Source organism: Rhipicephalus sanguineus, chromosome 6 (assembly GCF_013339695.2).
Source record: "Rhipicephalus sanguineus isolate Rsan-2018 chromosome 6, BIME_Rsan_1.4, whole genome shotgun sequence".
Lineage (NCBI taxonomy): Eukaryota > Metazoa > Arthropoda > Arachnida > Ixodida > Ixodidae > Rhipicephalus > Rhipicephalus sanguineus.
Genome location: NC_051181.1, coordinates 70,689,940 through 70,704,327, shown reverse-complemented (window position 1 = coordinate 70,704,327; position 14,388 = coordinate 70,689,940). Strand labels below are relative to the sequence as shown.

The 14,388-nt window shown below is 46.1% G+C and overlaps 2 protein-coding genes across 2 annotated transcripts; both read right to left on the bottom strand.

The window, feature by feature from the left end:
* Positions 1-2,938: 2,938 nt before the first annotated feature.
* On the bottom strand, positions 2,939-4,917 carry LOC119397326 (uncharacterized protein K02A2.6-like). The gene is made up of 2 exons (XM_037664759.1): positions 4,771-4,917; positions 2,939-3,448 (listed from the first exon to the last, which is right to left on the bottom strand). Exons 1-2 carry the CDS (start codon positions 4,915-4,917, stop codon positions 2,939-2,941), a joined length of 657 nt encoding a protein of 218 aa, XP_037520687.1.
* Positions 4,918-5,064: 147 nt separating this feature from the next.
* On the bottom strand, positions 5,065-6,144 carry LOC119397325 (uncharacterized). The gene has a single exon (XM_037664758.1). It carries the CDS (start codon positions 6,142-6,144, stop codon positions 5,065-5,067), a length of 1,080 nt encoding a protein of 359 aa, XP_037520686.1.
* Between the last annotated feature and the right edge of the window lie 8,244 nt (positions 6,145-14,388).

Sequence of the window (14,388 nt, the reverse complement as noted above, 5' to 3'; positions counted from 1 at the left end):
GAATTGCTGTAATAATTTGCGCAATCCGGCGCACTGATTTTGCAGGGTCTGCAACATTAATGTAATAAATTATAGTTCAAAAGTGTGACACAAATGCTCTTTGCTTGATTGATGTTCCAAGGTGATAAAGAATATATAAAGAATATATATTCGCCGCTTAAGGGAAATTGACGAAGTTGTTCCCTGAATACATCTCCGAATGCGTTTGGTGAAACTCCGTGTTCATTTACTCAAGGGTAACTGACAGTACGCTCTAAAAACTGGTGAGGGTATCACAGGAGATAAAAAAACTCCGGCTTACCCTTTAGAGCGTTCTACTCGCGCAAAGCACCAGATATGGTGAAATGCATTGTTCACTCTGTATGAAAGGAGGGAGTGAAATGTGTTTTATATTCCACGTTTCTCTGAGTGAGTGGAATGTCCGTATTCTCTTCTGGTATGACAGAGTGAAACGCAGTTACAACGTACAACGTTTTCTACACAGAAATTACTAACCATTTAGCGAGTCAATGCGATGCCGCGCATATCTTCGGTTGCGCTAATCTTGTTTACTGCAAAACGTGCCGGATTGACGTTCTGATCCCGGGAAGCACAAAACAAACAAATATATGACCTTCTGTTTGGCTGTCGCATGTTTGGAGGCGCTCAAATCTGCGTTTCTAAACAAGAAAATGAGGACATACCAGTGGCATTACTTATAGGGTGAAGGAAAATGAGCTCACTAGCCGTCTTCCTGTGTGTGGTTAGTTTTGAAGAGCGAAAATTTCACGAGGTAACTACATCGACAAAACCAAGTACTGGCAGGAGAGACGCTCACACGGTTTCGTCGATGTAGTTTCATCAAGTTTTCGCTCTTCAAAGCTAAACATGTCGAATCAACTAGCCCAACAGTTCACGCTTCTAATGAGATATCGCGGTAGCGTGTCGGACTCGGAAGCTGAAGTGTGTGAGTAGTTTTGTGAATTCAAATCTCGCTTGCTCGTCTTTTTTCTAATGTCCTTTTTTCTTTTTGTCGTAGGGTTCGTCATGTAGTAATCATTACAACCTGCGCATGATTAAACTTAGCAAAAGCAATTTTGAAACCCAAATTTGACCCGAGTTCTGCTATTTTTTCTTCAGGCGCCCTAAACCGACTGGTGTACTACTTCTCCCTTCGGAGGGGTCCTGTTACTCTCTTTGGGCAACAGTGATGTCACTTTGTTGAGGTGGAGTCTGATGGCATTACTGTACTCTGCCTCGAAAAGAGGTGATTTGCTCTGGAAAAGAGAGTAAAATATGGGAAGAGAAAATACTCCCCCAAAGAGAGTGCCCGGTACTCTCTTTTGTCCGGTACTTTTTAGAGCGTAGCCTAATTTATTCTTATGGTTGACTTAACTTAGAGGCCAAAATATTGTCCAGCGGGTATTGAGGAACATCGTAAAAGTACAGAATAATGCTTGGTTTACCTTTTATGCCAATACAGGCACAGAAAAGGGGTGTGCTATTTTTCAAAGTGAACGGCCAGCAGTAGATAGAGTTACCAATTGCATGAATTCATTTCTTATACGCTGCCATCCTGCTTTTAGGAAAGCCTCCGTGGACTACTCACCCGTTCTGCGGCAAGGAACAAGCGGGGAAGACAATATATGCATGTGACGCTGAGATAGTTTTTCGTGGCCTTCATATACCGAGAAGAACATAACAAGCATGTCATTTACCTCGAAGGTAATTAAGGAATTGGTCAATCAGTGGGATTAATTAGCTGAAGAAACGTGATGACTCTTAATCATGCGCTACCTGTTGTCGGTGTCGTCATGGCCACTTGAGATTATTACATGCGAAGCATTTATTAGCAAACCTTCGGCACTTTGAGCGTTTCTATCTATCTATCTATCTATCTATCTATCTATCTATCTATCTATCTATCTATCTATCTATCTATCTATCTATCTATCTATCTATCTATCTATCTATCTATCTATCTATCTATCTATCTATCTATCTATCTATCTGTTACGTCTGTTCAGCAACTTGTGGCTGTACGACGATTTATTTTACACAAGGAAACATGAACACTTTAAAAATCGCAGCTTAGGCGTTGGAGTCACGAATGGCTAACGTTCGACACCAGAATGACGCTCGTGCCACAGCGCCAGTGTAGTCGCGCGCGCACTTCGTTGTCGTTGTCTTCAAGCAAGACATGCCAATTCTTCCCCCCTTAGACGAAGTCTCCATAACGGTCTGGAGGCCGCCTAACCTCTGGTGGTCGCAGTTGCCGGGTGGTTTCTGCTTGTGACATCGAGATGGACAGTTGCGAGGAAGTCTTGTCTTGCGTGTTGAGCAAGTCAGGCCGTTGATCAACAGAACTCGACGGCGTCTCTTCTGACGTGTCCGAGAAATCATCTGCTACGCTCCAACCTGTCGGTGATAATGTTGTGTGTCCGGTCTGGCTCGTTTTCCTCGTGTCGTTGAGGTGACGCCGAACCTTTCCGTGGTTGTTTTTTACAAGCCAGGATCGTGGTCCGACGCGGCGCAGTATTTGGCCTTCAATCCAATCTGGCTTTTTCAAAAACTGTCGGATGAGCACTTTGTCTCCTACTGCGAAACGACGGGATTTTGTCAATGTCTCCTGGCTCTCAGGAATTGGTATATCCGTCTCCCGCTTTAGAAGATCGAGAGGACATAGAAGCTCTCGTCCAAACATCGCTCTCGCAGGTGACATTCCTGTCGTATTGTGAATGGCTCTGTGCTGTCGATACAGGAATCTTGCAAGTCGGCACTGTACAGGCTTGTCTGTATCACTCAGGAGTGCTCTTTGCAGCTCTGCCACATAGCGTTCTACCTGGCCGTTTGTGGCAGGGTGGTAAGCTGCTGATGTTGTAGCCTGTATGTCATTTGCCGTATAGAACTGCCTTATCTCGTTGCAAAAAAAGGCTTTTCCGTTGTCGGAGATGACTTTTCAGGGAATGCCAAACGTAGCAAAGATACTTCGTAGCACATCGATGACAACCGCGGATGTTGCTTGCGTCACGTGCCGGACTTCCACCCACTTTGCGTGTGCATCAACAACAACCAAGTAGGTGCGCCCGAGTAGTGGTCCCGCGAAGTCAACGTGCGCCGTGTGCCATGGTGTCTTGGGACGGTCCCAGGAGGGAATAGGAGCTTTGGGTGCGCTCTTCTGCGTTGAAAGGCATTCACGGCACTGTCGCACCGTTTCTTCGATCACCTTGTCGATTCCGGGCCACCATACGTATCTCCTTGCGCGCTTCTTCATGGCTACCATGCCTCGGTGACCAGCGTGCAGAAGTGCCAGAACGTGGGATCGTGCTGAGCTCGGTATGATCACCCGGGATCCAAGCGTGAGGCACTCGCGATGAAATGCTAGTGTGGTCGCTCGTCGTCGGTAAGGAGTGAACTCATCTCCAATGAGTTTCTCCACTGTGCCATCCTGCACTGCCTTGTACAACCTCTGCAGGATGTGGTCGTCTTGTGTCAGACGTGCTATTTATGCAGCAGTGAACGGAGGTCTCGACAAAGCTTCGAACAATAGTACGTCGCCTGGTGGCCAGGGTTCATCGAGACGTTCTGGTAGTGGCAATCGGCTCAACGCGTCCGCGTTTTGATGGTTCGTGCCATGCCTGTAGACGATGTTGTAGTCATAGGCCGAGAACTTGATGCACCATCTGGTCATCCGTGGTGAGAGGACTTGAGCCGTTGGCTTCCCTGGACCCAGTATGCCGAGAAGCGGTTGATGGTCCGTACTTGTGGAACTTGTGTGCAGCAAACACTACGGCAAGGCCTTCTCTGTGCAATTGAGCATAATTGCGTTCCGCTGTACCTAGCGTCCGAGATGCGAAAGCGATTGGCGCCTCTCTATTCTGGTCATCACGTTGAGACAGAACAGCTCCTATGCCGTATGGTGAAGCGTCGCATGAGACGAGAAGCTCCTTCTGTTCGTCGTAGTGTGTCAGTACGGTCTGACTGAGAAGCAATCTCTTCAGTTTATCAAATGCTTTTTGATGCTTGGTCTCCCATCTCCACGTGGCGTCTTTCTGAAGAAGCTGGTAGAGACAGCTGGCAATTGTTGCCCTGTTCTTCAAGAACCTGTCGTAGAAAGCCAGCATTCCAAGAATTGATTGAAGTGCTTCCTTGCAGTTTGGTGCTGGAGCCTCCGTTATTGCTCGAACTTTCTCTTTGTTGGTATGAACCCCTGTCTCGTTAATTCGGTGTCCCAGAAAAGAAACTTCTCGCACTGGAAAGCAGCACTTGTTTTTGCCGAGACGAAGGTTGCAATTGCGCAGCCTCTTCAGAACTTCTTCCAATCTCTCGGCGTGTTCAGTGGCGTCTTTTCCACTGATGATCACGTCATCTAGGTATGCGCAAACGCCTGTGATGCCAGACAGCATAGTTTCCTTAAAGCGTTGAAAAAAGGCTGGAGCTGCAGAAATTCCGAAAGGCAATCGTTTGACCTTGTAAAGCACTTTCAGCGTGTTCAGGGTCAATATATCTGCTGTCTCTGGCGTTACGTGAAGTTGCTGGTAAGCTTGTGCCAAATCCAGGGTGCTGAATACCTTGCCTCCCCTCAAGTGGCTAAGGATTTCATCAGTTGTTGGAAGTGGGTAGTCTGCCTTTTTTGATACCTGGTTCACTGTGCAACGGTAGTCGCCGCATATTCGCAACGAGCCGTTTTTCTTTCGAACAAGTACGAGAGGCGTTGCCCAATCCGAATGCTGAGCACGCTCGATTATACCTTGACTTTGCAGTCGATCCAATTCAGCTTCTGCAGCTGACCGCAGTGGTCTTTGGTTTCGCTCCTTCCACGAGTTCAAGTTGTACCGCAGGACCGACGTGTCCTGAGATGTCCTCGTTGAACACAGACTGGTACTTGTCTAGAAGCTTCGAAACAAGTTTGTCGTCTGATACGTCATTGATGCCCATGATCTGTATACCCAGATGAGGAAACCAGTTTCGTCCGAGGAGATTACAACCTGCTCCTTTGATGACAACAAGCGGTAGTGTGAAATTCTGGTTCTTGTGCGCTACATCCACCGTTGCACATCCGAGAACTCGGAGGGACTGGCCTGACTATGTGCTTAGGAGAATGTTGTCCATTTGAAGCTGTGGTGGGTCATCTGTCCATGTGGCTTTGAACGTGGCCCCACTGATGAGTGTGCAGGCTGCACACGAGTCGACTTCGAACTCCAAGGTCTTGCCATGTATGCGTAGTTGAGTCATGACCTTCTGCGTGCTGGACGCGTCGATTGAGGTGTTGAGCTCGTAAAGTGCCACGTCTGGTGAATCCTGTTGAGCCATGACTGGTGCTGAGGCCACTGCCGAAGTTCCTTGTCGGAGATCTACGATGTTGTTGTTCTTGTTTGTTCTCGCCTCTTTCCGCTTTTTCAGGCAGGCCTTTTCTATGTGTCCGCGTTTCTTGCAGTAGTTGCAGGCAGCTGTCTGAAACATGCAAGTGTCCGGACTATGCTGCGCGTCACAACGCCAACAGTGTTGTTTCTTCTTTTGCGCAGAGGCAGAGGCACTCGAGTGACGTTGATTTTCTGTCTTGCAGATATTTGTGCAGGCTTCGTGAATCTCTTTGAATTCCGTTTTCACGTTTTTCTGATCTTCGACGGCGTTTTCAGCTCGCAGTGCGATGTCAAAGGCTCTCTTGAATGTCAAGTCCTTTTCTGAGAACAGCCGTTGCTGGACCTGCTCGTTCCGAAGACCGCAAACGAAACGATCACGCAGCATTACATCAAGAGGCAGCATTGTTGGATTCGCCGCAGCGTCTACGCTTGTTCCAAAATTGCAATCTGCTGCTAGCTTCTTGAGCGCTGTTACGTAATCACTGACCATTTCGTCATGCCGTTGGTCACGACGTTGGAAGCGTGCCCTGCAGAAGACCTCAGACGGCTGTGGATCAAAGTGCGCCTTGAGCACCTCGACTATGTTATCGCAGCTCACTTGGTTGGGCTGCTTGGATTGAACGAGGGCGCAGACGACGTCGTAAGTCTGTTCCCCGCATAACGTTAGCAGATGAGCACGTTTCTTGGAAGCGTCCGTAATGTCGTTAGCCTCGAAGAAGAACTGTAGCCTCCCACACCAGGATCTCCAGGAGCCGGAGCTGCCGCTGAATTCGGGTAGCCGACCAAAATCAGGCGTCGACATCTCGTTCCGTTCCTTGACATCGGTGAAGTGCCGGTGAGTCCAGAGTCTTCCTCGTCGCCAACTGCTACGTCTGTGGAGCCACTCGTGGCTGTACGACGATTTATTTTACACAAGGAAACATGAACACTTTAAAAGGCGCAGCTTAGGCGTTGGAGTCACGAATGGCTAACGATCGACACCAGAATGACGCTCGTGCCACAGAGCCAGTGTAGTCGCGCGCGCTCTTCGTTGTCGTTGTCTTCAAGCGAGACATGTCACTATCTATCTATCTATCTATCTATCTATCTATCTATCTATCTATCTATCTATCTATCTATCTATCTATCTATCTATCTATCTATCTATCTATCTATCTATCTATCTATCTATCTGTCTATCTATCTATCTATCTATCTATCTATCTATCTATCTATCTATCTATCTATCTATCTATCTATCTATCTATCTATCTATCTATCTATCTTGCCGCCTATGTCTGGGCGTTCTCATGATCTCCCCCTTAGCATGGTTTAGATCAATAATGGCATGGGAGGATAAGAGGATTTGACGAATATGAATGTCGAGTCATGACATGAATAACGTCAAAATCCTGTCGCGTATGTGCTCAAACCCTTTGCTCCAGACAAATGTGTCACATACCCGTTTACCACAGGCCGCGGTGTACGCGTATACACCACAGATTTTGGTTGGTAACAACTTTATTGATGGTCCGGCAGAGCTTTCGTCGACTGGGCTCCCACGTGGGGACGTCGAGGCCTTGCCTCACCGCCGCCTCGCGGTCCTGCTGGACAGCCCAAAGTTGGTCGCCGAGGCTGGGGCTGCGCAAGGCAGCGGCCCACAGCGGCGGAAGGGTTCCGGAGTTAGCACTTAGCGGGTTTTTGTCATAGTCCCAGAGCATGTGATTTAATGTGGCGACCTCAGTGTGGCACACCTTGCATATATTTGTCGGGTATGTATATGGGTAGAGTCTGTTACACTGTGTGGGGTTGGGGTACGTGTGCGTTGACAGTTTATATATACCCAGGAACGGCGAGAAATGGCATTGGTAACTTAAATGCGAGAGCGTTAAGAAAAACCGACATCGGCAGCGTTGACCCGACGAATGGAAAGAATCAAAATCAGGATCCCAGCAGGAATCGAACCCAAGCGCTCTGCATGGCAATCAGGTATTCTACAACAGAGCCACGCCAGGTCTATAAACTGGTTTAGAAAAATAGCCTATGCAGGCGTAATGTCGGTGCAACGTCAATTGCAGTTGTAGTGCTGGCTATCTAATTTTGCAAGAAAGCAATAAACACTACATGTTATTCCTACGATGTGTACTTCCACGATACAGGCGTCATATGAGATTAATATCGGTGGTTCAAGTGCTGGCTCCGCTTTTATAGCAGTCTAATATACATTGTATTTGTATTCCTATGATTCAGCAAGCTATATTGAAGCATTGCTCGACTCCGGAGGAATATATAAGCGAGAGTTACGTATGATATTCACATCATCGCACCGTAAAATTCACTTAGTCCGCAAGAACGACGCAGTGTCCTCTTCATTTCTTACGAGGCTAGGCGATGGCATCATGCTGACCGAGGTTAATGCCAGATTGATTGACAGCCACTTTGTAGACTAGGCTACGTAGGCCACATACGCCCAGGCAATCTACGAATACGACACGCGCATTCAACTGATCTTGGTCCACGTAGCACTATCCAGGCCTACCAGCCTCGACGGCCTCGACGGCCTATTTATCGAAGAAATGAATGAGGCATTCACAATTTCCAATAGCTGTACTATATCTCATACTTCCCTATACATGGACCCCTCGTCACCGCTATCACGACAGGATCTGACAAGAAGTCATGATCAGCTGCTGGTGCTCACTGATCACAGTGATGTTGACCTTGTTCAAGAACTGTCAAGGAACTCTTCCACAAATGCACACGAGTTCGTGAAAACTGCGTGCGATCTCCGTCATAAGGGACAAGTATAAGTACTACATATCAGCTTACCGCTTCTGATCTCGGTAATACCCACATTGCCGTTGGCAGCGTTACTCAACTGTAAACAACTGGTTATATAACACATATGCGGCTCTTATACATATACGTTTGCGTATAAAATTTATTCAAATATTTATTTCATTCTGAAACGCTTCGCTCAGTAAAAAAAAACGCAACAGTCACTTTCCCACCGCATGTTTCGCATAACATCGACTGCCACGGTACGTGGGATCTGCCGAATTTTTTAAGTCGCTTTTCAGTTGCCAGTTCAACTAAAACGGCCTTCGCCTGACATGTTCATTTAAAGTACGTCGAAGTCATGCAGAATAGGATATAATTGTGGATCGCATAATGACAAAATCGGTTAGAATAGTAAGATAAATTATTTTAGCAGTAATGAGAAAATTCCTCGCTGACGCTGAAACAAGGGTAAGCAATAGCAATGTTTCAAATACAATTATAATTTTCTGCTGTGGAGTTTAAAAGCAAAGTTGCTTTGTACAAAAACAGTTTAACAATTTTATATTGTCCAGTCAGGTTCACTTCAGTCTGAGTCTTTATTTCAGACATGCATACAAAAAATACATGGCTGAGGAGGAGGGAAGAAAGGCCGCACAGTCGTGGCTTGACGTTGCTCCCTTCCCCCCGTATACATCGGTAAAGCGGTATGCACGAAAACAGAAATAGCACAGGATAATGTTGTAGCAAAAACAGAACTCAAAACAGAAAAAAACAACACGGTGCACAATGAAATAGATAATACTACAAATACATTATATCTCCTGATATATTCAAATAAAGTTGCGTACAAAATATATAATTAAGGTGGTGGGTAAATGCACACATTAACTAAATAAATTTCGAATAGAGTTGAAGGAAAGTTCGCGTGTCGAGTTGTACTTATTTAGGATAGCTCTTTTAGTGAGTGAGAAAACACATCACATCATCAATTTATCATAACTAAACAAATCAGCTCTGTGCCAATGTATAGTTTCTTTACGTTAGAGATCGTGTATATATGAACCACTGCAGCAATCACGGATACAAAATTTGTTAGGAAAGAACTAAAACATGTAGCAGGCATCGTAGAGATTCCACGTTACTTAAAAAACATGGCTGATCCCGCCGTCATAGGAATCGGTATAACACGAAAAAGAAACGTGTCTTCACAGAAGTAGTGCTTATTGCGTAGTGATATATGAGAGCTTGTGCAATGTCTATTCGTGTTTGGCAGCTATAGCACCGTTTGACGTGGATGCACCCATGTTGACAGCATGTCTCTATCGCGACGACTAAAGCCCATGATCATGATTAAACCGTTGTGGTAGCTGACGGTGTGAACATATATTTGGGCACAGCGAATCGTGAATCCCACGTAAAGATGATATCAACAAACTCATAATCAACACTGGTACCCGGTATGCACTACGGCACGTGGTGCGCTTTCTAGTAATGGGTAGCCGACGCCTGTGCTCATGCATACATAACACACTGCGCTTCTGCAACACGGAGGTAGAGGTTCGTAGCCTGAGCCGCAAACGCGTCAGTCCCGCTGGCCTCTGCCTCGCAGGCGCTGCTCTCGCTCCACCAAGGCACGACATTCTCCTGTCGAAATCGCGTGCTTTCTGCAACACATATTGCAGCACTTTTGTTAGTCGGTGCTCTCGCAATTGAAGCAGTCGGCGGCGGAGAAATCCCGTTGGTGCACGTGGAAGCTGCACTACTCCGATGAGCCGACGCACGCTAACACGAAGCCAAAGGAAAAGAACGTGACGACGTAACTGTGTCAAGGGTGCCTCGGCGACGCCAGCGCGGCCAGTCTACCTCTCTGGTATCGAGACGCTTTAACCATGACCTCCGATATCGCACGCAATCTCGGAGTAAGCGCTAGTAAGTGTCGATCGCGAAGCATTACTTCTTTTCACATCTGACAGATGGCGGCACCGCCCCGCTCCGCCCGCCGCGAAAGAGAATGTGTGAAAGATATAAGGCGCGTTCGCGCCGTGTCTAGCATCTCCCGGGTTAGCTTAGTGGGTAGAGCATCGGGCGCTTGCCGTCGCGGCCGCAACGTCGTGGGTTCGATTCCCAGCGGGGTATCTTTTTCTTGGTTGTTTCTTTCTCACCTGTTGGCGTCCATTTTATCAAAGTCATATCCGTGACGGATGTACTTGGTGGACCCCGGCATAAAACACTTTCGTGTTAAAAACGTCAGTTTCGTCTCATGCGTGAAGCAACGACTGCGACAGCAACACTTCAGAATCTCACATGAAGAAAGACAAGCAGCTCGAAACTTGCTGCGCGCTGCTCAAGTACAAAGGGCGCAGGAAAAGGAGACACACAGGGCGAGCTCGAACTAACAACTGTCGCAGCTCGACTCTTGCAGCCCGCTTCTGAAACGCAAAACAGGGCGCTCGAAAAGAACGCACATTTACACACAGGACAAGTGCGAGCTAACAACTGTCAGAGTTGTTACTTCCACTAGGCCCTACTTTCGCTCTTCTAGCTAGCAGCTCACTCCTTTCGCAAACGCGACCGCTGCAGCGAGCGAAGTGATGATCGTGCGCTCTATAGCTTCAATGCAATGTTTGCGGTGAACGCACAAGATGTAGTACAAACCTACCCCTTCAAGAGTTAAGTGCGCGAGCACGGGAGACCACGTCCTGGATGTCAAAGTACGAGTCGGGGGCGCACATTCCATCTCCGGGGAAACCCTAGAGTGCATTAGAATTGGGGACCTGACAGGCTGGGGACCCATGAAGTTTGCGAGCAGCCAGGGCGCATGCAAAGAACCAATGTCACTCCTTGGCTCTTGCGCTCGCGTTGTCCCAACACTCTGTAGCGCGCTCCTTTAGGAGCCGAACAAAACCACATACGCTTGACCTGAAGAGAAGAAAACAAAGGCGGGGTTTGGTAGTGACACGGGAAGGCACGCCTCGCGTTCCCTGCTGGCGTCGTTTCTGTTGATGGCGTAAGATACATACTGTGATTCCGGTTGAGGCGTCTCGTTTCATCCCTCCTTTCGCATAAGCCTACAAGAGAGAAAGCGTTTCCACTAGCTTGCGGCTATCCGTAAAAGATGATACACGACCTTCGTGATATTGTTCTAAGAACAATAATCAACGCAGAGGCGCACGGTTCCATCCTTTTTTCACTATCCTCATGTGAAACGCCCATGAATCACTGCAGCTAGCAATTTGTGATCTTTCTTCATAGCTGTGATCTGCCTCCTCAAAGCAATGTTTAAATCTTGCCATGTGCCAGGTCGTTTCAGAAAAACAGAAAAAAGTTTTTCCGCACTTCAATTTGAAAGTATTTTCACCTGCCCATCTTTAGACCTAATGTACCTCCAGCTAAATTTGCCGTTCAAATATTGTCAAACTCCAGGGCTTGAATTTGATCTACATATAATCAACACAAACAATGTAAGAAGACAATGCGACCGATCCAGCACATTGTAAGAATCGGTTTAATGCGATACAGTGGGTGCTTAGCTGTTTATGCTGCATTTTTCGTTTGAGACAAACGTTACCAGGTGTATCGATGTATTTTTGTAAATGGAGTACTTTTGTGCACATTGTATGGGCACCAGGCACGCCGACTACGCTGGCGTTTAAAGGGTAACTCATGGTCTGACGTAACCTCGGCACTCACGTTAGAGCTCAGACGCCAGTTTTATCGAAATGAAGTGCACGCTACGGTGGATGATGTGAATATCATTCGTAAGAGTATTTCTTCAGGGTCGCGGAACGCTCAAATATAGCTGGCTCAGTCATAGTAGTACATGTGTAATGGTAAATAGCCTGCTATAAAAGTGGAGCGAACACTCGAACCACAACTGAAGTTAGGCCGCCTTGACCCTTATACCATAAGCGCACATATGCAGTGTTTATGACCTTGTTATAAAACTAGATAAAATTTGATAAAAATGTTAAAAAAATGGGTGTTCCATCTTGTGTTCCTTTTCGCACCTACCAAATCGACCAATGTAAATCTTACCGCAAGAAGTTCGAATCATGTAACGACTTTCAAAACACACTGAATATACTGGTTAAGTTTTTGATGTGTCACAGATCAAACACTAAACTGCGGTGTATCTACCCTAGGACACAAGCATGCCAGCTTGTTTCTCGCTGGGAACTTCATGTCCACGTTACACCTGTTTCTAATATGTTTCAAGTTGTGTACCACACCGTGAACGTACAAAATGAAAGCCATCCTGCTCCTTTTGAAGTTTCTGCTTCCACTGTGCGCCCCTTTTTCCACTCTTGACATCTTTGATTAAACTGTTGCACACTGAATTCAACAGTTTCGGCTAGCCAGATTTGGTGGAATTTCACTACTGAAACTATCGCTTACGAGATTCACACAACATTCTGCGATGGTGTCGTGAAGCATGCTTTTACAACGCCCCTCTTATCTAATTTTGAATTAGTTGAGTGGGGCGAGGAAAAAACAACACTTTCCTTGACGCAGAAAAAGCAAGGTGTTTTTCGGAGTGTATGGATACTGTTGTGGATACGGGTGAGGTTAGTAGGATGCCTATACTGAAACCTATTTTTCAAATTTTCGCTACGAATGAGTTACGTTTTGCGGCAGCCGATAAAAAAGGCTTTTTGGTAGTTCTTGATAAAGGCGTGTTTTGGAAAAGGAGTCCGCAGCTGTAAAAAAAAAGATTTTCGTACTATCCTCGAAAGATAGCAAAAGTGCCATAAAAACAGCGAGGTCCCTTTTGGACGATACAAACTATCTCGATTTGGCATCTAGGGTAAAAAAGGCAGAAAAGCTGGAACAATAAGTGTTCTTCACAATCAAAACAAATAAGCCGGCGATGACTTCCACGGCTATGATTTTGGAGAGAGATACCGAGCGAAACGTAGTGCCATGTTATTTACCGGAAAACTTGAGTGATCTTTATTTGAGTGATCCTTACTTACTGGAAAACTTGAATGATCCTTATGGCCTGAAAAACTCGGATCAGGTAGCAGACTTCTTTTCGGAACGCAACCCTGGCTGTAGCTATGGAGTCAGTCTTGATATTGAAGATTTGTTCTATTCGATCCCGCACGACAAATTGATGCTGACTGAAAAGGATTGTGTAACGAGTGAAAACTATGAAAGGAGAGTTTGCCAAAAAGCCGGTGTTAACGTGTCAGCTTTCTTAGAGTTGCTTTTCTCCTATTTACGGTCTATTTTTATTACTTGGAAAGGAAGCTCTTTCCTCCAACGATCGGGTATATGGGTCGTCTGTCGCACCCATTATTAGCGAAATCTTTTTAGCAAATTTGACAGGAGAGTTGAACAAAGCTTTTCTGGTATTGCTTATTATATTTTTCGGTATTACGATGATTTCCTTATATTCACACAGGGTAGGGACTCGTTCCGAAAAGTGGTGAACGGCATAAAGATTTTGAGGGAAAATAACATAGGCCTTTGCTTGACCTCAGAGCTGCCCACGGACCAAGAATTGCAGTTTCTGGATTTAAGATTGGTCTTTATTAATGAGCATGTTCGCCCAAAAAGAGTAAAACCAGTGTTTTATTAAAAATCTGGGCATTCAAAATTAGTTAAGAGGGACGTAGTGAAAGCATGTTTCATGGCAGCATTGCAGAAATCGTGTGTGCATCTCGTAGGCGCTAGTTTCAGAACTCAAGTAGAAAAATTCCTGGAACATCGCTACGCCCAGCAGTTGATGCATCCGGTGTGCAACAGTTTAATCAAAGAGCTCAAGAGGGGGAAAAGGGGGAGCACAGCGGAAGCAACCTGCGTACAGCATTCCAAGAAGCACGCTCAGTGAGATATTGAAGAACAACGCCGACTAAACGCTTCCGGCGCCCGACGATTACGCAGAGCTGCGCGTGAAGATACTGAAGTACTATTTACAGCCATACCGTCTTTCCTCGCGTTTAACCTGCCCCTGCATATAGCCCCGCACTCCCAACTATATAAAAACTGAAAAAAAATGCAAAATAAAAATAAACGTGTATGGCCGTGAAGACGTCTTCCTTACTTCATCATGACCTAGTGCAGGGAAGCCAACTTGCACAATGAAATACTATCGCAAATAAAATATCTTTTAGAAGTTCTATGTCAGATAATCGGATATACCAACGAATAGCCGTGTTTCGGCGAGTTTGATATATGCGGGTTCGATTGTATATACCATGCTAAGGCTGCAACGACAGCATCAAAACGTAGATAGATAGATAGATAGATAGATAGATAGATAGATAGATAGATAGATAGATAG